Source organism: Diabrotica virgifera, chromosome 1, assembly GCF_917563875.1.
Source record: "Diabrotica virgifera virgifera chromosome 1, PGI_DIABVI_V3a".
Lineage (NCBI taxonomy): Eukaryota > Metazoa > Arthropoda > Insecta > Coleoptera > Chrysomelidae > Diabrotica > Diabrotica virgifera.
In genome coordinates, this window is record NC_065443.1 from 128,240,937 (window position 1) to 128,266,092 (window position 25,156).

General features: G+C 33.1%; 1 protein-coding gene across 1 annotated transcript; it reads left to right on the forward strand.

Moving 5' to 3' along the window:
* Nucleotides 1-440: 440 nt before the first annotated feature.
* LOC114331317 (uncharacterized) lies at nt 441-16,612 on the forward strand. Its single transcript, XM_028280847.2, has 3 exons — nt 441-621; nt 8,830-9,403; nt 15,970-16,612. The coding sequence occupies exons 1-3, from the start codon at nt 577-579 to the stop codon at nt 16,560-16,562; spliced, it is 1,212 nt and encodes a 403-aa protein (XP_028136648.2). The 5' UTR covers nt 441-576; the 3' UTR covers nt 16,563-16,612.
* Nucleotides 16,613-25,156: the final 8,544 nt, after the last annotated feature.

Genomic DNA, 25,156 nt, shown 5'->3' on the forward strand with positions numbered 1-25,156 from the left:
AATTTGAAAAGAAAAAGAAGACCCATAGAGTAACGGAGTGTATAGAAAATCGAAAAAGAGCCACTCACTATTAATTTTTTGACAAAAATGACGTTGCAAATTAATTTATAATGTTATCAAATAATAAGAATATAATGTATACTTCCTTAAGTAAACATTGTTGAAAAAAATATTTGTCCATCTACGTGTTGCATTTTTTGGCCATCAGTATATCTATACTACCAAAACACAAATGCGTCAAATCGATATATGTACATAGTTATGAGTTCAATAAAATTGAGAAGGGCATATTGTTTTCTAAGAAAATTTATAAAGGTTATAATCCAGGAAACATTAAAAAACAAAAAACACCCATACTCGATTTTATTTTACCTTAATTATCACGTTTGAATCGACTCCTCTTTCTTAAGAAACCTGATCAATACAACGCATTGTTCATAATATTTGTTTTTAGATTGACTAAATGTTTATTGTTTATATTTCAAGTTTACTTAAATGATACATTTTTAACAAAAATCATTAAAGTAGATTTTGCAGTGTCAGTTGCAATGGTAGTTTGAATAAATAACACTAATAATGAAAAGGTGTCAGATATTAATAGTGTGCGTGTTTTGGTTGAAGGTAAGACTGTTTTTTTAATTAATTTTATTTTTTATTGCATAATCAAATCTTCTTTGAATACAAATCCAAAATTATAGTTATCATTTTGCTGACTATAGCTGGTTATAGTTCTTCAGCTTTTCTATTAAAATATGTTTTATATAATCTTTCCAGATACCTTTCTTGGCTTGTTCTTCCTCTTTATAAGCAATTCTACTTGTTCATTGGCGTGTTGATACCTCTAGGAAAGGTTGTCACTCCATAATTTGCGCGGTCGTTCGATACTTCTGTCGACTGGTGATAGGTCTGGATCCCGCGTATGAAAAAAAAAGTCGATTAATAGCAAGCTGAAAATTTGTTAATAGCTTAAGGGTGTCCAGTCGGATAAACTTTGATATATGGGAACACTGGAACAGGGGCAGTTTTAAACGTGGAACAGGTTAAAAATTTGGAACGGTCAGACCACGAAAACGGCACATTTATTTTGTCCGATGGAATAGACTTAAACTCTCCGAACAGAGATTAAACTCTCATGCAAAAATCAGACTGCTATTTATCACTTGTCATAATTCCTGTCATTTGACATATTCTACATGTTCCACTCATTAAAACGCCCATTTGGTGATAAATAGCAGTCTGACTTTTGCATGAGAGTTTAATCTCTGTTCGGAGAGTTTAAGTCTCTTCTGTCGGACAAAATACATGTGCCGTTTTCGTGGTCTGACCGTTCCAAATTTTTAACCTGTTCCACAATTAAAACTTCCCCTGTTCCAGTGTTCCCATATATCAAAGTTTGTCCGTCTAGACACCCTTAAGCTATTAACAAATTTTCAGCTTGCTATTAATCAACTTTTTTTTCATAGGCGGGATCCAGACCTATGATTTATCTCGTGCTATTTTGACCTGATCAATACAACATATTATCAATAGTAATACCACTAGTGATTCAATTTTCGCGATAGTCTGTCGATTTACTTCTAAACGAAACTGAGTTGCTTGAAAACACCACGAGTCCCTAGGACGAGTGGTGTTTTCTCTAAGCAACTCAGTTGAGTTTAGAAATAAAAGACAGACTTATAAGATAAATTAAATCACGAGTGGTATTTTATTAGACTATTTCACGAACAAAGTGATAGGTCAAAAATTCAGTAGAATGAGAGGAAGGAATTTAATAATAATACATTTGATCTAGGTAACCCAAATCTACCCATTTTTTGAATAATTCACAATTAGTCATAATCATGAAATATTTATTATAACTATAAATAATTTGTTATAATTATTTTTTACCTATAACAATAAATAGTGGAAGGCCCAGTCTTTTAGAATGAATGCTAGTCTTTCGTTGTTATTTTCTGCATCTAATTTGTAGTTGCGATCCACACAGAACATCATAAATTGTCTCCATATATAAGATTTAGATTTTCTTGTGTTACTCGGTATATTTTCTTCAATGTTTTGGTTTATAACTTCGTTTGAAGTACCACCGAAACGACTCATTTTGACGTATACAGCTACAATAATTTTTTTGGCAAACGTCAAACTTTGCTTTGCGATCGGTATCCATGGTTACGTCGTTGAAAACACGAAGCTGATAGACCAATCAGAATTGAAAGACAGTTGGTGTTTTCGCGATAACACAAGCTGCCTTTGGTTTGTGATTGGTCAGATTATGTGAAAATTTTAAGATGAGTGAAATAGTCCATATTATTTGTTTTTAGTTTTACTAAATATTTATTGTTTATTTTTCAAGTTACACATTTAAATTATACATTTTTAACAATGTAATAAGCAGAATAAGCAGTATAAGCAGAATGTGGGATGTCTCCCACATCCTGTTTATGTGGTTATTTCTTTTTTTTTTTTTCTATTTGGTATCCATCGTTCATACACTGTACCTTACATTTTCTTCTAATGTCTTCAATCCTCTTTCGATTTCTCAGCGTGTTTTCCCTGTAATTCTTCTCAGTACTCTCATTTCTGCCATTTCGAGTAGTTTTTGTGTTGAGACTGTGTCGGGTCTTGTTTCTGATGGATATATTATTGGTCTTGCACTGGCTTTATAACTATACGCAGCATACAACGAACCCGACGTCATAACATCCATAAAGATCGGACGTCTGCGCTGGATGGGTCATGCTGAACGAATGTTGGAGACCGAAACACCAAAACACATAATGAAGCAAACACCAGTAGGGAGAAGGTCAAAGGGAAGACCCAAACTTAGATACATGGAACAAGTGGAACAAGATCTGAAAACACTTGAGATTACCCACTGGAAGAACAAAGCAAGGAACAGAACAGAATGGCGGAAAATCCTAGAACAAGCCAGGACCCAAAAAGGGTTCTCGAGCTACTGATGACGATGACTGGCTTTATAAATTCTTGACTTCATCTCAATGTTAAAATGTATATTTCGCCATATAGTGTTATTAAGGCATCCTGCCAGTCTATTTGATTTTTGTAGACGTAATCTCTCATTTCTTTATCCAGGTCTGCATAGCTGGACATGTTCAATAGTGATGCGACAAATTTCTATTTTACATCTGATTGGTTCTTTGTTGATTACTATTACATATTTTAGTTTTCTGAGATAAGATTGTCATATTAAATTCTTTTGCTCTTATGTTAGATCTGTGAACTAGTCTTTGTAGACTTTTTACTTCTTTTTTCCCTTGAGCTCTTTCTTTATTGCCACGTTTGAAGCTTTCATCCATGATTAAATTGTAGAAAGTTGGGCTCAATGAGTCGCCCTGTCTTATTCTGCTTCCTACGTCTATAGGTTTGGTAAATTTTTCAATTTTCAATAGTTATGATATTTAGAGCAGTTTCTCTATTATGGATTACATCTTTGAGTCTCACGCTATCAAATGATTTCTTTAAGTCAATCAGACATAGACATGCTGGTCTATTATACTCTAGTGATTTCTCAGTACATAGTTTGCTTTATAACGAATATTGCATCTGTACACGATGATTGTTCTAGTACGAAAACCCTGGTGTTTATCTGCTCAACTTATCCTCGGTGTCATTAGTTCTTCTAAATTTTTCGTTTGGTGATCCGTCTTTACCTGCAGATTCCTATTCTTCAGCTTTTTGAGTGTTTTCGAACTTTCTATGTATTTATACTAACTTTTTTATTTGTAATAATTTCTGGTGTTTCCGGTTCTAGTGTAATTTGTTTATGCTCTGCATAGTGTTTCTTTATATTTTAGATAGTCAATCCATGTATACTTTTTTGTGTTTTGGTTCTATTAGTACCTTTACCTCCGTTCTCTAACCTCTTATAATGCGCCATATTTCCTTTTGGAAACCATAAAAATCATGTTCAATTTGTTTCGAAAAACGTTCCCAGATGCTTCATACAAGGACATTGTTGTGTACAAGTGTTTTGGTTCTTTAATAAATCCTGTGTCTTGGTTTACATGTATTTCATGTAAGCTTTTTTATATTCTTTTTTTCTTCATAAACATTTCGCTTCATTAACCAGCCTTAAAAGTCCACAGCTGAACATAGGCCTCTTCCTCGTGTATCCAACCCCGTCTATCTTGCGAGGCCCGGATCCAGGTTTTATTCAGCCATCTTAAATATTCAGTCCATCGTGCAGGTAGTCGACCGATGTTTATCTTGTTTTCCTTTGGTCTCCTTTCCAATAACCTCTTTGTCCATCTCCCATCTATCATTCCAGCTATTTCACTTAGCATTTTTCCTAAACTTCTGTACAAAACCATGGTGTTTTGGGAACGATTTATTTATATATAGGCATTTCCCAAGAACTTCTTAAGCTGAGGCTAATTTCTTAAATTTCCCCCCCCCCTTTCTTTCACTCCATAACTTTCTATGATATAATATATGTCTGTTTTTCTCTGTTATGCTTTTCTGTAAAGCTTTTGACTTGTTTCGACAAGTGTCCCCATGATTCTAGATTCGTTCAGCTTCGTTCCGAACTTCGTCGTATATTTCTTTGTTTTGTTCGGACTTATTTTGAAAGTACTTGTAATGTTTGTTTGTTTTTTCGTTACTGCATTATTCATTTGTTGATTCCATAGTCATTATCATTTCCTGTTTCTTATCTTCTTCTCTTTCTTATCTAGAGTCTCATAAGCTGTTTTTTAACACATGTTTCCTGTTGTAGACGAATTTTTTAATGTTAATAACAATATTTTCTCTACCGAGCTTATTCTTTTATACAGGATGCATTTTAATACGACAGTGGTCTAAAATTCTATTTTGGTACAGAATATCCAAAAAAAAGTATTTAGGAAAAATGTAGGCAATGATACTCTCCAGGCTTGGAATATGTGCAAACTTCAGAGCGTGGTTAATAATAATTTTTTAAATGAAACGGTATATAATGAAATGGTATATTTTCTCATATTTAGATTTCACTTATAGTCTAAGACCTAAGATACGATATAAGGTCGATTTGCACTGATCTGTTTAATGGATAAAAATTATTGGATATGTAATTTAGCACGTTAACATTTACACAAAACAAGAGTTGTCCGATCTAATCTTGTTCTAACTATAATTAATTAATAATTAAAAAATGACATTTTTTTATAAATAAAAAAAATTTCGACCCGGGCAGATATTATTTCAGATTTTTTAGGTAATTCGAAACAAAAAAGGTCTTTTGTAATTTTTCTCTAAATTTGATCGTTTTCTAGTTATAACCAATTTAAAACTGACAAAAGAACGAAAGATAACGATTTTCAAGGCTCAAAAACTTAAGTATAAAATATCATTTTTTTATAAATTCTAAAAAAAAATTTTCGAACCGGGCAGATATTTCAGATTTTTTAGATCATTCTAAACAAAAAAGGTCTTTTGTAATTTTTCTGTAAAGTTGATCATTTTCTAGTTATAAACAATTTAAAACTGAAAAAAGAACGAAATAATATATGACGATTTTCAAGGCTCAAAAACATAAGTATAAAATATCATTTTTGAAATTACGAAGTACCTAAATTTAAGTTCAAACCTTATTCTATCAGTTCCTGATAAGTCTTTTGGACTTGTTTCATTCTGAAACATTGTTTTTTAGTTGTTAATGCCCGTCTCCCCATAAGAAACCTTCCTCATTAACAATTAAAAAAATATGTTTTAGAATAAAACATGCCTAAAATTCTTATCGAGACCTGATAGAAAAAGGTTTGAGCTTGAATTTATGTACTCGATAATTACAAAAATGATATTTTTTACTTGTGTTTTTAAGCCTTGAAAATTGTCATCTTTCGTTCTTTTTTCAGTTTTAAATTGTTTATAACTCGAAAACGATCAACTTTAGAGAAAAATTACAAAAGACCTTTTTTGTTTAGAATGATCCAAAAAATCTGAAATAATATCTGCCTGGGTCAATTTTTTTTTAATTCATAAAAGAATGTAATTTTTTTATTATTAATTAATTATAGTTAGAACAAGATTAGATCGGGCAACCCTTGTTTTTTGTAATTGTTAACATGCTAAATTACGTAATATCCAATAATTTTCATCCATTAAACAGATCGGTGCAAATCGACCTTATATCGGATCCTCTAGTATTAAGTATAATCCATGTTCTTACAATATAAGCTTTATACTGCTATATACAGGGTATTCAACAAGTAATGACCATCTTTATTTCGATATCGCTATCGAAACCCTATGTATAAAGAAGGAATACTTCGATAATTATTCATTTTACATAGTAAACAATATGATCTAGTTTTTAAACTCAGACACTATTGACGAATATTCCCATACAGAGTGAACTACACATGAAAATTTTCTCATATTTTTCAAATGTGCAACCCTATAATATTTTCTATCTATCTATCTAATCAGCTCTAAGCATCCATCCTTAGATATAGGCCTCCTCTTCCTTCTTCCATGCCTCCCTATCTTGGGCAATTTTCATCCATTTTGACCCATTGTGTTTCTTCAGATCATCGCATATGTGGCCTTCCCCTTTTTCGTTTGTGGTTCCACCCTATATTTTATCATTTTTAAATATTTAATTTATGATAATCTCATTTTTATGAAGTATTTTCCGTTTTTTTTTTCAAATTTCGGGAATACCTTCAATATATTATATTATATGTATTTGCATATTTATGGGGGAGTGCAATTAGAACGAAAACATGCATTGTTTCGGAAAAATTCAAACAAGCTTATATTTTTCTAAAACTTTTTTTGTTAGTTTATATACATATACATGTTAAAGTAAAAAGTTCTACTCGCAGATTTGGCCGCTAGTTGTTTATTAATTGTTGAAACAATAACAATTGTTTTGTATAAATAATTTTAAAAAAAAACTTTAAATTCATCATTTTACTTTGATCAAATATGTTTCTACTTTGTTTTTGATTATGCTGAATCCGAATATGGCATTGCAATTTGAAAATTCGTATACAGAAGCTCTTATACAGTGTGTCTCCGTAGCCAGGAACCACATAGAAAACTTTTTTTATTATCAATTTTACGAAAAAAAGTTATTTTTAATAAAATGCTCTGGATAGTCAAAAATCTAAAACTCAACCATCAGATATCAAATTTTATCAATTTTATACGAGTTATGTCAAAAATATGAATTTCGTTAAAGAGTAAAATACCTTTATATTCCAGAATATCAAAAAATGCTATCATGAAAAGTTGTTTGAAATTAGAAACTATGTCTAAATATACAATTATATCATTCTAATTGAAAAAAAAATCACTTTTTTCTCAAATTACGGATACTCATCATTATTTTATTACAATTATGATAACTATTTTATTATCACTTTTACGAAAAAAAGTTATTCTTCATAAAATACTCTCCCTGGTCTAAAATCTAAGATGCAACCATCAGATATCAAACTTTTTTAATTTTATACGAGGTATGTAAAAAATATTAATTTTCTTAAGAGTTAAATGTCTTTACTATTCACAATATTTTAATTAGGAGGACATAATTGAATATTAAAACATAGTTTTTAATTCCTTACAACTTTTCTTAATAACAATTTTCGCTATTGTGAAATGGAAAGGTACTTTACTCTTGAGTGAAATTCATATTTTTTGACATACCTCGTATAACATTGATTAAATTTGATATTTGATTTTTATCAAGAATGACTTTTTTTCGAAAAACTGATAATAAAAAAGTTATCAATAGGTTCCAAGTTACGCAGACATACTGTATAAGAGTTAAAAAAAATTTTTGCTGAACATTTATTATTGTTGAAGCCTATTATTAAATGTATTTTAGGCACGTTTTACAGAAAAAAGTTTTCATAACTTTGTATTAACATTTTTTTAGCTAGTAATTTTCGGTTTTTGTATTACATTTTTGTTATCTTTCTTAATTTTCTTAAAAAGAAATAGTTTATTTCATATCTAAAGTAAAATAATTTAGTGCTTAAAGATTACATCCTAAGCTTTAAAAAAGCACTTATAAAACTGTAATAGATCTGTTCAAACTTGAGTAATACCGTCTTAGAGTGGTGGTAATTCTATAAAACTACGAAGATTTCAAAAATTACATTTTTTGAGACGTCATATCATTGGAATTAAATTTTTGAGATTTTTTTTTAATGAAACATCATTAGTAATATGCTTGAAAGGTAAGTTGTGCAAAATTGAGAGTTTTATAAGAAAAATTATTGCATTAGTTACAAATTTTTAAATCATTTTTAAACAAAATTCATGTAACGCTCATTTTCCGCCCACACCTTACTTAAGCCCATACATTTTATTTCTTTCTATTATAACCGAAAGATAGATTAATTATTCTTCTTTCATGTTCAATTTGTAAAATTTCATTTCATCCATTAGTTAAAGAATTACATTAAAATAACTCAACCATGCACTTCGCCGTACGCTAGTTTACAGTGCGCCAAAGTTTGTAAGAAGATTGACTTTAACGTTAAAAATAAAAAATTATAGAAGTTACAGATTTAATTTTAGAAAAATCTTTTTATAAGGATTTTTTGTAAAATTTTCTGAATTTTGCAATGATCAAGTCAGTTTTTTTCTAAAATTTATATTTTCGGTGTTATTTAAAAAAAATATCTAATTTCGTAGTTCATTTGTTTAATAAAAAATGAAGCACCCACTTCTCGAGTAGAACTTTTTGATATGTTGTTTATTAAACATTTCTTAATGAAATTACAAAAAGTTCTATTTTGTTTGATTTTTTCCGAAGTGGAAATCTATATGCACTCCCCTATTAGAGACTAACAAAGTATCAATTATATATATTTTTAGACATCTATATCTACACCTGTCCATGATGAATATTCAGCATTTAATACTTTCCAAGATGTCATACTTAGAAACGAGGAAATAGAATCTCTTAATGAACCTCTTCTAAGTCTTCATAATGCTAATCCTGATTTAACCTCAATCTGCTGGGCCGAGTCTCTTATCATCACTGAAAACAAACACACCAAAAATCAAACAATATCCAAAGCGTATTCCATTCTATTAGACACGCCTGGAAATTTACAAGACCTTCCAGCAAACAGTGAAAACTCTTCTTGTTACGAGGTCTTAGAACAAAACACTGACCAGAAAAAGGTTTTGAACTTTACTACTGTTAAAGAGAGCGGGGATTATATCATAAAAGAGCATAAAACGTTGTTTTGTGGAGCAGGACCAATACTTTCACACCATTTCATCGTTTGGCCCAAATTAAAAAGAAAGCAAATCGAAATTAGCATAAATCCTTTGGGAAAATCTAATTTAAGAAATTGTAGTGATATAGAGGATAGCCAGCAGTTGGAGTCTGAAGACACTAACAAGATGCTTGGAGAAAGAACCAGAAGCGTTGCTGATGAAGGTAAATATACACTTGTCGAATAAATAAAAAAATTAAATAACATGTTTGTCGCTGTAAATTCGTTTTTATCATTTGTATTTTCTTTATTTTCTTTATACAGAATGGTGCAAATGAAAGAAGTAAATTCGTTATTTCATAAACCGGCGACTTTACGGAAAAATCCCGAAACAGGTCGATTTTTTTTTAATTTATGATATTTTGGCATATATGTCACACGAGTGACGTCATCTGTCTGGGCGTGATGACGTAATTAATGACTTTTTTAAATGAGAATAGGGGTCGTGTGCTAGCTTATTTGAAAGGTTATTCAATTCTCTATTCAGTAATATAAACATTAACAACATTATTTATACGGGGTGTCCAAAAACATTTTTTTAAATTAAAATATTGACAAAAAAAGAAGAATGTATGTAATTTTTTTAATTCAAAATACAATTACTACTGTCAGAAACAGGAAAAAAATGTTTATTTGAAAAATTAAATTAAATTAAATGTTCAAACTTCATTGCCTAGCGGAAGCTAGCTTGAACATTGAATTTAAGCGAAAATCAACGTTTATTTTTCAAATAAACATTTTTTTCTATTTTATGATAAGAGTAAAAAGTATTTTGAATTAAATAAATTACATATATTCTTCTTTTTTTGTCAATTAATTTAATTTAAAAAATTGTTTTTGGACACCCTGTATAAATAATTACGTTAATGTTTACATTACTAAATAGAGAATTTAATAACCTTTCAATTGAGATAGCACACAGCTCTATTCTTATTTAAAAAAATCATCGATTACGTCATCACGCCCAGATAGATGACGTCACTTGTGTGATATATATGCTAAATTACCAAAATTTAAAAATAAAAATCGACCTGTTTTGGGATTTTTCCTTAATGTTGCCGGCTTACGAAATAACGAATTGATTCCTTTAATTTGCACCATACTGTATAATAATACGCTAGTTAATCGGAGCAAGAATAGGATATTACCTCCGAATTATATCCTACTGCATGGATTTTAACGAAAATTTGGGAATAACCTCTACTTATCTCCTAATTCAAAGTCTACCCTATGCCGACGTGTGCTTTTATCTTGGGAGTGGTTTCCACCCCTTCTCAGGGGTGAAAAAATTTTTGGTAAGATAACCACGGAATTCGATAGAGAACCTAAGAGCAAAAACTGTTCTACAATTTTTTTTGAAAACTTAATACTTTTTGAGTTATTCGTGGTTGAAAAATCTCCATTTTAATACCTTTTCGAACGGTTTTTTTTTCAATACCTTAAAAAATATGCATTTAACTAAAAAAACTGTATAAAACATTTTTGTAGGTTATAAAAAAACAAAGACACACTTGCCTTCATAAATCTTGTAGTTATAATACAAAAAGAGATATGGTAGGTGAACAGAGTTTGTTTTTTTGCTACATGCTCAAATTGGTGTATTCAACTTGGAATAACAGAAAAACTCAGGGCCGGCGATAACGGGCCTGCAAGGGATGCACTGCAGGCGGGCGCCCCTGTTTGGGGGGCGCCAGAATGAGGTTTTTTTCTGCTGGTGTTATGCAAAATACTAAAATAGAAAAATTCATTTTTTTTAAATGTGGTTTAAATTCGTCATAATACCCTAATCAGTGTTTGTTAGTTTTGCATATCACACATGTAAAATATACAAAAATATGCAATGCTGCATAGAAGTAATATAATTTATTGGTCAAAGATATTATATTTCAACCAAACAACTTTGCTTTAAATGAGAATGCTTTGTTTATTTTCTTCAAATTTCTTGCAAGTTGTTAGTTTTGTATCAGCAGTTATGAGAGGAAATGAACGATTTCTAGTAAAATAAACACGAGTGTGATGCTGTTTTCTTGCCGCCTGTGTAATTTAAGTATTATTGTACTTATTAATAGGTATCGAGTATTAATTCCATAAAAACATAATACTTAAAATAAACATTTTACATAAAGTTTAGTTTAGAGATTTTTTTTAGATTTAGTATTATTTCATGTGATTATACCTTTACTAATACACAATAGTTTGCCAGTTGTACTCTGCAGATAAAGAATCTAGTGTTGCATTCAATTAATATAAAATTATATTTGTTAAGTACTCAGTACTATTATTAAATTACGGTTTCACATTACTGCAGAAACATAATCTTGAGGTTTTAAAGTTATTATTTCTATTTAGTTAAATAAAAATTGATTCAAAAAAACATTATCTGGGGCACGAACCGAAGAAGAAAAGCCGAAAAAGAAGAAATGACAAAAACAATCTTAGTTCTCTTAGCCAATTTCTTAAAAAAATTAAAATTAAGTTATTATGTAATTATGCCAGATCATGGATCCAATAAAACTGTAACCGAACTTTATTTGCCGGGGAAATTTGCGAATAGGGGAACACCGACTAAGTCGATGCCTCGCTGTCTGGAACACACATTTTTAGGACCTAAGTCCAAAATCAAGTCATTAATATTTAGAAAAGCTCTTCTAGTTACCCCTAAAATCAGGTGGTTTAACCACATAAAGTAATACAGAGAATGTCCCATTACCCAGGGCATCCAAGGAAACGTTTAGTACAAAGCCTCCTCATTCGTTATGTACTACGATGGGGTGGGGTGGTGTTATAGCTTGGGGGTCAGATAGTTACCACTCCAGGTTATGGGCGGTCAGATAGGTAGGTCAGTGACCGGTTTGATCTTCGGAAATGTGGATCTGACTGTTTCATTAAAACACACATAATGTCCCCAAGGCTGGGGTTGTACGAGTATCTGCATGGGCGCCCATGCAGGCACGCTGTCAGGGAGGCCGTGCCACCCCTAGCTTTTCGGGTGCTTTAAACTATATATTGTCATCAAAAGTATACAAAATGTAATGTGCAACATTTTCACGTCTGGCTCCACCCTAAATTTTTTATATGGGCGCCCATAAGAATGTGTGTGTAGGGGGGGGGCGCCTGTGCTAGTTTTGCAGGCGGGCACCTTATACACTAGCGCCGGCACTGAGAAAAACGGTCGATTTTATGTTTATAATGCTACCAGTACCTTTTGTAGTGCTTGAAAAGACCTTAAAAATGAGCAATATTAAAGGTAAATTACATTCAAACTAAGCGAGGTATTGACAATTATTACTAAAAAAATTGATAACTAATGTATTTTAAGAAAAAATGAGAAGTAAATTTAACCCCCATCCACCAGAATGTTAACGCATCATTTTCCGTGTACAATACCTTTTATTATAGTGTTATTTCTATGTTCAAAAAGTTGGACGAGTTTAAAATGAATGGTTTTTGAAAAAAAAATAAGATTAAATTATATAGCGCATTTTTAAATTTTCTTAAAAATCTTCCTTTTTCTCCATGTAACTTGAAAATTATAACAGATACAGTAATGAAAAATAAAAACGAAATTTTTTCTAAAAAAGCTCTACATTTTTATGTTATATCTTTTTTATATCTCGTATCATTTTCGAATTACATGGAGAAAAAGAAAAATTTTAAGAAAATTTAACAATGCGCTCTATAAATTAATCTTACTTTTTTCAAAAATTCTTTATTTTAAACTAGTCCAACTTTTTGAACATAGAAATAACATTATAATAAAAAGTATTTTAGAAGGAAAACGATGTATTTAAATTCTGATGGATGAGGGGTTAAATATACTTCTCATTTCTTCTTAAAATACATTAGTCATCAATTTTTTTGCAGCATATCTCGCTTAGTTTGAATGTAATCGACATTTAATACTGCTCATTTTAATGGCCTTTTCAAGAACTACAAAAGCTATTAGTACCATTATACTATTATACACCTAAAATCAACCGTTTCTCTGGTATTTCCAGTTGAATACACCGATTTGAGCATGCACCAAAAAACAAACTCTTCTCGCGTACTATATCCCTTTTTGTATTATAACTAAAAGATTTATGAAGGAATAAATCTCTTTGTTTTTTTATAAGCTACAAAAATATTTTTTTGCACGATTGATCATTTTTGACTGTTTACCGTGACAGATTTTACGTCAGTAGGTGACATTTACTAGCAACTCGACGGTAAGTAATCCAACTCGACGGTAAGTACTCCAACTCGACGGTAAGTAATTCACTTACCGTCGAGTTAAAAAATCTCTTAATTTTAATTTATATTTTGAAAGAATAAAGAAAACTAACGAATTAATTATTAATATTGAATTTCCTTCGATTCTTAAATTCTTGCCTTCGCACCATTTTTTAAAACTTTGGTAGGTATTTTGATAACGGATTTTGAATTTTTCGGGAATAATTGCGGAACACCCTTCTTCCCAAGCCCGTTCAATTTCTTCAAATTCACCTTTCGCTCATATTTTAATTTATAATAATCAAAATTGTACTTAAAATTATTGACAACTAAATAAAAACTCAATTCTCCATTGTTGTTATGCACCCTAGTTAATACCTAACAACCAAAGCATCTATCTTGATAAAATGAATGAAACTAGTCAATATGACGAAAATGTTTAATTTTATAATTTATAATTAAATCAATTTATAATTAATAAATGGTATCAATCGTGCAAAAAACGTTATAAGCATGTCGAACGTTAAGGGTAACCGATCTCAGACAATAATTGGAGTCGTCGCACCGCTCCTCCTCCAAACAATTGTCTTCGATCGGTATACTCGTAAAACCCTTACCGTTCTCCATACTTAATATACTATGTATACTTTTTTTTGTTAGGTGCATAGTTTTTAAGTTATTCGCAAAAATCCGTCCGACAGGGTATCATTTTTCAATGAAAATGGCCAATTTTCAACCACGAATAACTCAAAAAGTATTGAGTTTTCAAAAAATAATAATGGAACAGCTTTTGCTTAGAATTAGATTCTCTAGCCTCTTCCGTGGCTATTTTATCCAAAAAAAATTTCACCATCGAGAAGGGGTGAGAACCACCCCCAAGATAAAAGCGCACATCGGCATAGGGTAGACTTTGTTTCTTGAGCTATTCCCTACTTACTGTGAAAATATCAAGTAAATCGATGGAGTCAAATACCCTCATTGACTGCCCTATAAAGGCATCCCATTTATTTCAATACATATTATCTCAAATTTTTAACATTTCATTTTTTATTTAATAAACAATTTAGTTTTTTTTTTCTCTGATTCTGGCTTTGGTTTAGAACTAGAACCTTTAGCCACGTAATTGTATAACTTATCACTAAGTCAGGGGAGTAATGTGTAGTGTGTGTGTTGAGTAAGTGTCTTGTTACTTTGCAAAGTCGACGTCATTGTCTTTGCAAAGAGACGCTAATTGTTTCCGATCGTCTGCAGTCCCTCCGGTGAGTACCGATCCCACAAGGACAGAAACTATTTTTCATTTATTAATTTATAATAAATGAAAAATTTCTGCCCCCGCGTAGGATTCGAACTCCCGACCTTTCGTTTCAAAGGTAGGCGCTCTTACCACTGCGCCACAGAGGGGGTTAACAATTTAGTTATTTTAATCACTACATGTTTATAATTTTATATCGAAACAATCGAAAGGCTATCGGAAATATGTATTACAACAAAAATTATAATTCAATCTACTACAGGCTAAAATATCTATGGAAAATTTTTCTTTGAATTTAGAGTGGCAGATATGCTTTCAAACACTTTCCTTACGAATCAAATCATATCTTTTGTTAAAATTTTTTCATAAAAATCTTAAAAATTCTTTCACGAAATTTTTTAATTTTTATTACATATCTCTAAAATTCAATTATACAGATTGAAAATCAGTAAACAGAATTATAGTAGGGGAGGCAAGTATCTTAAATTTGCATTTACTCAAGCGTTATAAGGACCTATTGTGTTGTGAAAATTGGGTCCTAAAACCAAAAAAAAAGTTAAGTTTTCTATTTAAGTGGGGACTTTCTATTTTTTAATTTAATTCTCAATTTCCAACAATGGTTTTTTCCTTCCAATTATAGCCCTACCTATTCTCCTATCCATATATAATTCTAAAAAATGTCTCAAATAAAAGTTACTTATTTTTTCGTAAGGAATCCAAATCTGTAATAAAAAATGGGGGCTACTGTTTAATTTTAAAGCAACCCCCACCCTTCCTCCGCGGGTGGTCATGTTTGATATCATTTGATCGATTTTTAAAAAATATTGAAGACGTATTTTTCAGTTTTTTGATCTGATGTTCATTCCGCGAAATATCACGGGGTTCCTATTTAAAATGCTAAAGTTACTCCCACCCTTCTCCGTGGGGAGTCGTATTTGGTATCATTCGATAGATTTTTGAAAAATATTGAACTTTTATTTAAGTTTTCGATCTGACGTTCATTTCTTAACTAAACTTATCTTAATCTGAAGATGTCGAGTTTTTCCAAGAATAGATCTTTTTTTCGGACCCCCTTAACGAACTCCCCTGTATTAAGAGTCCGTATATGGTAGGGGTATATTTACATGGTACAAGGTTTATCCCCATGTGATTTTCTGCAAAAATCCCCGCTTGGGCTCCCCTACCGTAAATAGAAAAATAAATATTTATTTTTTCATCATATAATGTATTAAGTTCTGCATATAATTAAATGTATTTGATTTTTAGATGAAATTGTTGGTAGCCAACATACACCAAACAAGGAAATTACACAAGAGGAATCAGCCTTACCATATCCTATACCTCAAATAAAACATTCGCACTCAAATGAAGACATATTTGAAGAAGAAGTCACAACTAAAAAAATCGGCGCGATGCACGGAAACAAAGAAACTGTTGTAGCACAAGCATCTCCTCCAGATAATAAAAGCAATAAGAAACAGGGACCTGCTCCAACAGTTAAAAACTCTTTATTGATGCGTGATATCAATTGCACTGTTGACGAATTGGGTGTATGTAAGTACATGATAGAAAAAGGTAAAAACTGTACGGGATCTGCGAATAGTTCCAAAATCGTTCTTGGAAAATGGTTTTTTCCTGACGTTGCTCTGGCTGAACCTTTGGATAAAGAACGCACTTTCATATTGAATATTAAGCTGATTGTCAACTTGAAGGAAAATACTACTCACAATTATGAAGGCAGCATGGAAGATGATATAAAAAATAAAGAAACTGAATTGGTAGTGGAAGAAGAATGTCTTTATGTTATACCGAAAAAGAATAAAGCGAAGAGGTGGTCCAATAAGATACCAAAAAATTAAAATTAACATATTTTTTAAAGTTTTTGTGTTGCGCTAAAGATAATGTAAACAAAATTAAGTAGTAATATATTATTATAAATCTAACTGTTTAACTTTATTTTTTATACATACTTGTGTTCTTTTCCTCTTTATATAGTTCCTTAAACTATACAAAAACAATCGTAAAGAAATTACTCCAACTAAAATCCTTAAAGTACGGACGTTTTATGTTTGACAAGCCTGTATCCCTGTATGCTTCATAATACAGACTTGGACCCGGAAGAAAAGACAATCATGGCTTCAAAACTTACGCCAATGGTTTGGACTAACATCGATTGAGTTATTCAGAAACGCCGCAAACAAAATTAAAATTGCTATGATGATAGACAACGTCCGCAACGGACAAGGAACATGAAGAAGAAGAAGTATGCTTCATGCAACGAAAATCCTAGTAAAGCATGGAAACGAGAAGAAGCCCTGTTCAATTTACTATTTCTGGTCAAAAAAAGCACATGAAAGAAGCAAAAACAAAAGGATATAATGCGAAGATTAAATATGACAAGCTAATAATAAACGGAGATGAATCCGGAATAGAAGAAGTCAAAACATGGCCAACGGATGAACAAAGAAAGGAAAATATTACAGAAACTTACATAGATAAAACTAGAGCTAGAACAATGAGTAATAGATCTCCACACAGCGAAAATGACCAAAGAGAAAAAATGATGAAAGTAACCCATCCAGCAAAAAACTAAGATTAAAACCAGGACAACATACGGACACAACATCGCGCGAAATGGATATGAATATGGTTTTGCAAACAGACAAGGTGGGGAGAAATAGGGTAAATAGCAAGAAAAAAAGAAAAAGAAACAAAACTTGGAAATCAATAGAAGGAGAAATTGATACAAGGGAAAACATATTTATAGGTTGTTGGAATGTACGAACAATGGCGGAAATAAGTAAAGCACATCAGATAGCAACAGAAATGGGTAGATACAACATAAGCATACTAGGGATCAGTGAAACTAGATGGAATGGGTCAGGACGAATCCAATTACAGTGTGGAACTACTGTCATCTACTCTGGCAAATATATAAGCTCAGACAAAGAAAAAGGGGTGACATTAATGTTAAATAAAGCATCGGCCCAAGCATTGGTGGAGTGGGAGAATGTCTCTGAGAGAATTATATGGGGAAGACTTCAAAGCAAATTTAGAAACTTAATAATAATTAATGTGTATGCTCCAACAAATCAACAAGAAGATGAAACAAAGGAAGAGTTCTACGACCAGATGTATATGTTGCTAGCAAAAATACAAAAAACATATAAACGGGATATAAAAATCGTTTTGGGGGATTGGAACGCCAAAGTAGGATCTAATAATAATGGAAATGAACATGTAATGGGGATTCATGGCATGGGAGAAAGGAATGACAATGGCACGAGATTAATAGAACTTTGCTCGACAAACGATATGATGATTGGGAGAACATTATTCCAACATAAAGATATCCATAAAACAACATCGACGTCACCAGGAGGAAAATTTAAGAACCAAATTGACCACATTCTCATTGAAAAGAAGTGGAAAAATTCCTTACAAGATATGAGAGCAATGAGAGGAGCCGACTGTGCATCAGACCACGAATTAGTGAGAGCAAAAATAAAAATTAGCCTCAATGCTAATTATAAATCAAACAAAAAACATAGAAAATTCAATACAAATAAATTAAGAGACTCTAGCATAACAAACAAATACCAACAAACGTTGGAGAGGCATGTGGGGAACTTGGAATAAGTAGGAAAATCTAGCATTGAAGGTATATGGGAAATATATAAAAACGCGTACATGGAAGCAGGGAAAGAGATATTAGGGTGCAAGGAGAAAGCTGATCAACCATGGATAACGCTGGACACTAAAACAAAAATCAAGGAAAGAAGAGCAATCAAAACTGAATTGATCAAAACAACAAACCCGATAAAACAAAAAGAAATGCAGGAAAAATACACAGAAAAAAATAAAGAAGTTAAAAAACAAGCCAGAACAGATAAAAGGCTGTATATGGAACAAATGGCAGAAAAAGCAGAGGAAGCAGCAATAATACATGACACAAGGACACTTTACTCAATAACCAAAGAAATTAAAGGGGCAAGAGCCAGCAAAGAACGAAACTAATGGGGAAAGAAGGAGAAACACTCACAACTCAAAAAAAAATTGCCCAAAGATGGACACAATTCTTCGCAGAACTGTATGAAGAAGGAATTGAATCACAAATAGAGATAGAAAAAACAGAGAGAAACGAAACATTAATCATAAGAAACGACGAATTTACGAAGGACGAAATAAGGTATGCTATAAACCTTTTAAAAAACGACAAAGCAGCTGGTGTTGATGGAATTCCCGCAGAACTGATAAAATCACACTTAAACTTCTCAGTGGATATGTACTACTTACTATTTAAAAAAATTTGGATCGAGGAAAAGATACCAAAAGATTGGGATGAAGGAGTTATAATAAAGCTACCAAAGAAAGGAAATCTCACACTATGCGAAAACTGGAGACCAATCACTCTTCTCACTGTAGCTACCAAAATAATGGCCAGAATAATATTGGAGAGAATTAAAGATCCCATAAATGAAAAATTAAGAAAAAGACTAAGTTTTCACTCTAATGGCATATAACATATCCCACCAGAATGAAAACAATGGGAACCTTCTCTGGTTACACCTCCGAGGCTTCTACAATTTGCAAGCCATACGGATGCTGAGACTAAGGAAGATGAGGGAATTATACAATTTACAATTCACGTCACATCTGCTCAGCGCGGTAAAGTTCCAACGAGACTGGTTCCCTTCATACTCCACACAGAGTAAATGTAAATCAAAAATGAATAACCATTTTCAATTTCGTTGCAAAACGAAAATACAGCCGAACCATATTCCAGTCCAATCAGAGAGTGCTGCAAGCACCTCTACCGGTTTCGAAACTTATTAGTCTCTCATCAGGAGGCACATATGCTGCTCTCCCTGATCCAACCAAAACAAACCCCAGCGTGCAGTCCCGAATTGCAACGAACGAAATGGCATAGATGCCCTAGCGGCAACTGCTAGCAAAAGACTAAGTTTTCACTCTAATGGCATATAACATATCCCACCAGAATGAAAACAATGGGAACCTTCTCTGGTTACACCTTTCTGGTGGGATATGTTATATGCCATTAGAGTGAAAACTTAGTCTTTTGCTAGCAGTTGCCGCTAGGGCATCTATGCCATTTCGTTCGTTGCAATTCGGGACTGCACGCTGGGGTTTGTTTTGGTTGGATCAGGGAGAGCAGCATATGTGCCTCCTGATGAGAGACTAATAAGTTTCGAAACCGGTAGAGGTGCTTGCAGCACTCTCTGATTGGACTGGAATATGGTTCGGCTGTATTTTCGTTTTGCAACGAAATTAAAAATGGTTATTCATTTTTGATTTACATTTACTCTGTGTGGAGTATGAAGGGAACCAGTCTCGTTGGAACTTTACCGCGCTGAGCAGATGTGACGTGAATTGTAAATTGTAGAATTCCCTCATCTTCCTTAGTCTCAGCATCCGTATGGCTTGCAAATTGTAGAAGCCTCGGAGGTGTAACCAGAGAAGGTTCCCATTGTTTTCATTCTGGTGGGATATGTTATATGCCATTAGAGTGAAAACTTAGTATTTTGCTAGCAGTTGCCGCTAGGGCATCTATGCCATTTCGTTCGTTGCAATTCGGGACTGCACGCTGGGGTTTGTTTTGGTTGGATCAGGGAAAGCAGCATATGTGCCTCCTGATGAGAGACTAATAAGTTTCGAAACCGGTAGAGGTGCTTGCAGCACTCTCTGATTGGACTGGAATATGGTTCGGCTGTATTTTCGTTTTGCAACGAAATTGAAAACGGTTATTCATTTTTGAAAAATTAAGAATTAACCAAATAGGATTCAGACCGAACAGTTCCTGTATTGACCATATAAATACCCTAAGAATCATCCTGGAACAATCAGCGGAAATTAATCAGGAAGTTTATATCAACTTTGTAGACTTCGAAAAAGCGTTTGATTCAATAAATCGTAATATGATGTGGAGGATATTAAAACTCTATGGAATACCAGACAAATATATAAGAGTAATAAGGCTTTTCTACGACGAATTTTTGCCAGAGTTGAACATGAAGGGGAACTATCCCAACAAATAAGCATCAAAAAAGGAGTAAGACAGGGCTGTGTCTTGTCACCGACATTGTTTATAATGGTCATAGATTGGATAATAAAACAAACTGAAGATAAAAAAACAGGTATACAGTGGGCACCATTTACAAAACTAGAGGATCTAGAGTTCGCTGACGACATATGTCTCATAACATCAAACAGACAACACATGCAAAACAAAATCACCAGATTGAACAACATAGCAAAAACAACCGGCTTAAAAATAAATCCCAAAAAACGAAAATACTATCAAATGGGGAAAACAACGGAAACAATATATATTTGGAAGGGAAACAAATAGAAGAAGTAAAAGATTTCTGTTATTTGGGCAGTCTGCTAAACACAACAGGAGGCACAAAAAAGGACATAACACAAAGAATAAGCTTCGCACAAAACGCTTTCAACTCTTTGCGCAAGATATGGGCCTCGACAAACATCGGCAGAAGAACAAAGCTACGATTATTTGAAACTAATGTAAAGTCTGTCCTGTTATATGGAACAGAAACATGGAAACACCATAAAAAATTCTTTCAGAAAATACAATATTCATTAACAGGTGCCTACGTATTATACTGAGAATATTTTGGCCAAACAAAATTACTAATGACGAATTGTGGAGAATAACAAATGAAGAAAGGATAGAACATACAATAAAAAAACGGAAAAAACCAGCAACAAATATTGCTAGACAAGCTCTACATTACAATGCTCAAGGCAAAAGAAGAATGGGTAGACCATCTTATACGTGGAAAAGAACAATAGAGAAAGAACTCAAAGAAAATAATTTAACATGGAACGAAGCAAAAAAGATAGCAAAAAATAGAAGAGAATGGAGAAAACTAGTAAACAAAATTGAACGGAACTCAACAGATGATGCGTGGGACTAGCAACCTCACCATCATTCCTCATGCTACTTGAAACACCGCAAGGTGCCCTTTGCTCCACTTGGAGATATATGATTATGATGATGATGATAGCCAACGTCCGCAACGGACAAGACACATGAAGAAGAAGAAGTATGCTTCATGCAACGAAAATCCTAGTAAAGCATGGAAACGAGAAGAAGCCCTGTTCAATTTACTATTTCTGGTCCAAAAATGCTATGACCAACAGAAAGATATATTTATATGCTAATAAACTTCGAAAAAGCATTTGATAGAGTAAGACAAGACCTAAAATTAGAACGTTTGCAAGAAGTTAGATGGAAAGAACATCAATCTACTAAAAGACTTACTGGAACTGGTACTGGAACCAAAACGCCAAAGTTACGATCGAAGGTTCTACATCCGCAGAAGTAGTACTTAGGAGAGGAGTTAGACAAGGATGTGTTTTGTCACCACTGCTATTTAACTTTTATTGCGAGTTTGTAGTTAAAGAGGAGTTGCAGTTCCGCAATTTTCTTGTAACTTATGGTTCTCCCCGTATAGTTTCTTCCCGGCGTAGATTGTTACAGACCATTGTTAAAAATGGTCGCGTCTAATGAACTTTTATTAACTATAAATATATGAACTTTTAATTATTAAAACTTGTTTATTACTATTGGGAACGTGCCGATATGCCATCTTTCTAATCATGGTAACTGCATCCCGAAACGGAACTCGTAAAAAAAGGTAATAAACCCTAAACCAATTTTCTTTAATTGAGCAACAAAATATTGGTCTATTTAAATTAGCGGGGGCAAAATCATCACTGTGCTGGTGCAGTGCAACGAAGAATGAGCTAGTGTTAGTGCCAATGGTCCAAGTGGGCCATCTTGTGAAAGAGTTAAGTTTACCTAGAGGCATTGGTAACGTACAATTGCTACATATTATTTATTTCTACACCATATTGCTGATAAAATTCAAATTAACTCATCGTTTCTCAAACTGCATCTCATCGTTTGCCGATCTGAACATTGCTTTGAAAGTTTCACGTGGTTGGAACTAAATATATGTATAGTGTTTAAATGTCTAATAATTATTGCATGTGTTTTAATAAACTTTATTGGTAAACTTTTATTGATTAGTTTGTATGCGCTATTTTACACTTTATTGACATATGTATTATACACAGTGGCGTAGCTAGAGTGGGGCGGAGGGGGCGCTCCGCCCCTGGTGTCACCCGTTCGGGGGTGACACCCGAAAGACCCGATCGCAAAAGAATGAGATCGAAAAGATCACAAAAGAATCAAAATACAATTCGATATTATTTTGTGAACATACGAAACCGAGAAAAGCTGAGGCCAAAGTGGCATTTCTTGGATTTTTTCCGTTAAAAGGAAAAAAGCAGCTGAAAGTTGCGAAATTCTCAAGAAGCTTGAAATTGATGGTTTAAATTATTATGAAGTGCCGTTCACCGGATAAGATAATGCAGCTGTTATGAGCGGGGCACATTAATGAATACAAGCTATTATTAAAGCAAGGAGGCAATTTTCGTTGGATGTATTGATCATTTAATTCATTTATGTGGCCAGCACTCTTTTGCACAAAATACAATTTGTGTAAATTTTTTCGGAACTGTAGAGGCAATTTTTTTTTCTGCTACCACTAGCTGCTGGGAAGTGCTTATTAAACACAGCAAAGCATCTGTTACTTGACTGTCCACAATGCGTTGAAGTGCTGACTGTGCTGCAATTAAAGTACTGGCAGAACATTTTGATAATTTTGTTGCTGCAATTGACGAATTATATCATCAATAAGAAAATTTAGACACCAGAGGTGCTGCACATAACCATATGCCCGATGTGTGTAATTTCACATTTCTTTGTTATATTTTCTTTTGGAATGATGTACTAAGAGAAATAAATTTGTGTCAGATTGAATTGCAAAGTATAAAGGCATAACCGTTGATCAATCATCCACCAAAATAGGTACAGTTTATATTAAAGAAAAGGTGGTCATATTATAGCTGAAGGAATAGATATTCTTCTTTCTTCTTCTTCTTTATGTGCCGTCTTCTACCGAAGGTTGGCGACCATCAAACGATAGGTTTCTCTGTTTTGTGCCTCATGAATTATGTTCGCAGCTTCTGGTATTTGAAACCATTCTCTCAAGTTTCTCAGCCAGGATTTCTTCTTTCTGCCCAAACCTCTTCTACCTTTAATCTTGCCTTCCACGATAAGCTGTAGCAGACTGTAGTTATCATTACGGAACACATGGCCCAGGTATGACGCTTTCCTCCTTTTAACAGTTGTTAACAATTCCACCTCTTCACCCATTCGTCTCAATACCTCTGTGTTGGCCACTTTGTCTGTCCAAGATATTCTCAGTATGCGTCGATACAGCCACATTTCTAGAGCCGCTAACTTCTTTATAGTTGCTGCTGTTAACGTCCACCCTTCTACTCCGTAAAGTAGCGTAGAGAGTACGTAGCATTTCGTGGCGCGCCATCGGAGGTTAACGCTTAGGTTGCGGTTGCTTAAGAGCTTTCTCATTTTTATGAATTTGGATCTTGCTATTTCAATTCGGATCCTAATCTCTTCGTCTGGGTCCCACTTATCATTTACTGTATATCCCAGACATTTAAATCGGTGTACTCTTTCAATACGTTCGGCTTCAATATTCAGGTCGATATGTTGAATGTTCTTTTTACTGATCACCATAAATTTAGTTTTCTTTCTATTGATCTTCAGTCCAAATCGGTTGCCAGTTGTATTAACTCTATTTAGCATCATCTGTAAATCTTCGATGTTATCGGCCAGTATAACAGTATCATCTGCATATCGAAAATTACTTATTGGTACGCCATTAATCTTGATGCCCTCATTGTACTCTTCCAGTGCCTCTAGAAATATTTGTTCCGTGTACAGGTTGAAAAGCAGTGGCGAAAGAATACAGCCCTGTCTAACCCCTCTAGAAATGGTTATGTTTTCACTCACCATATGTCCATTCTTTATGTGGGCTGTTTGATTCCAATATAGATTTTTTATAATCTGCAAGTCCTGAAAGATGTAATAGTTCTATGAGTTTGTCATGTTTGATAGTATCGAATGCTTTCTCATAGTCGATAAAACATGCGTAAACAGCTTTCTGTTGATCCAGGCATTTTTGAATCAAGACTTGTATTGCAAATCTGGGCTCTCGAGTTCCAAAACCGCATCTAAAACCGAACTGTGTTTCACTTATGCTGTGTTCTAATTTTGCTCGTATTCTGGAATGGATAATACGCAAGAATACTTTAAGGGTCTGAGTCATTAAACTTATAAGGCGATATTCTCTACACGTCTTAGAATTGGATTTCTTGGGAAGGGGTACAAATGTAGATTTCAACTAGTCCGATGGAATTTGACCAGTATCGTATATCGTATTAAACAGTTCCAATACTACATTTATGTTGTTCTCGTTAAAAACTTTTAAAAATTCGACTAGTATTTCATCGCATCCTGTTGCTTTCCCATCTTTTGTTT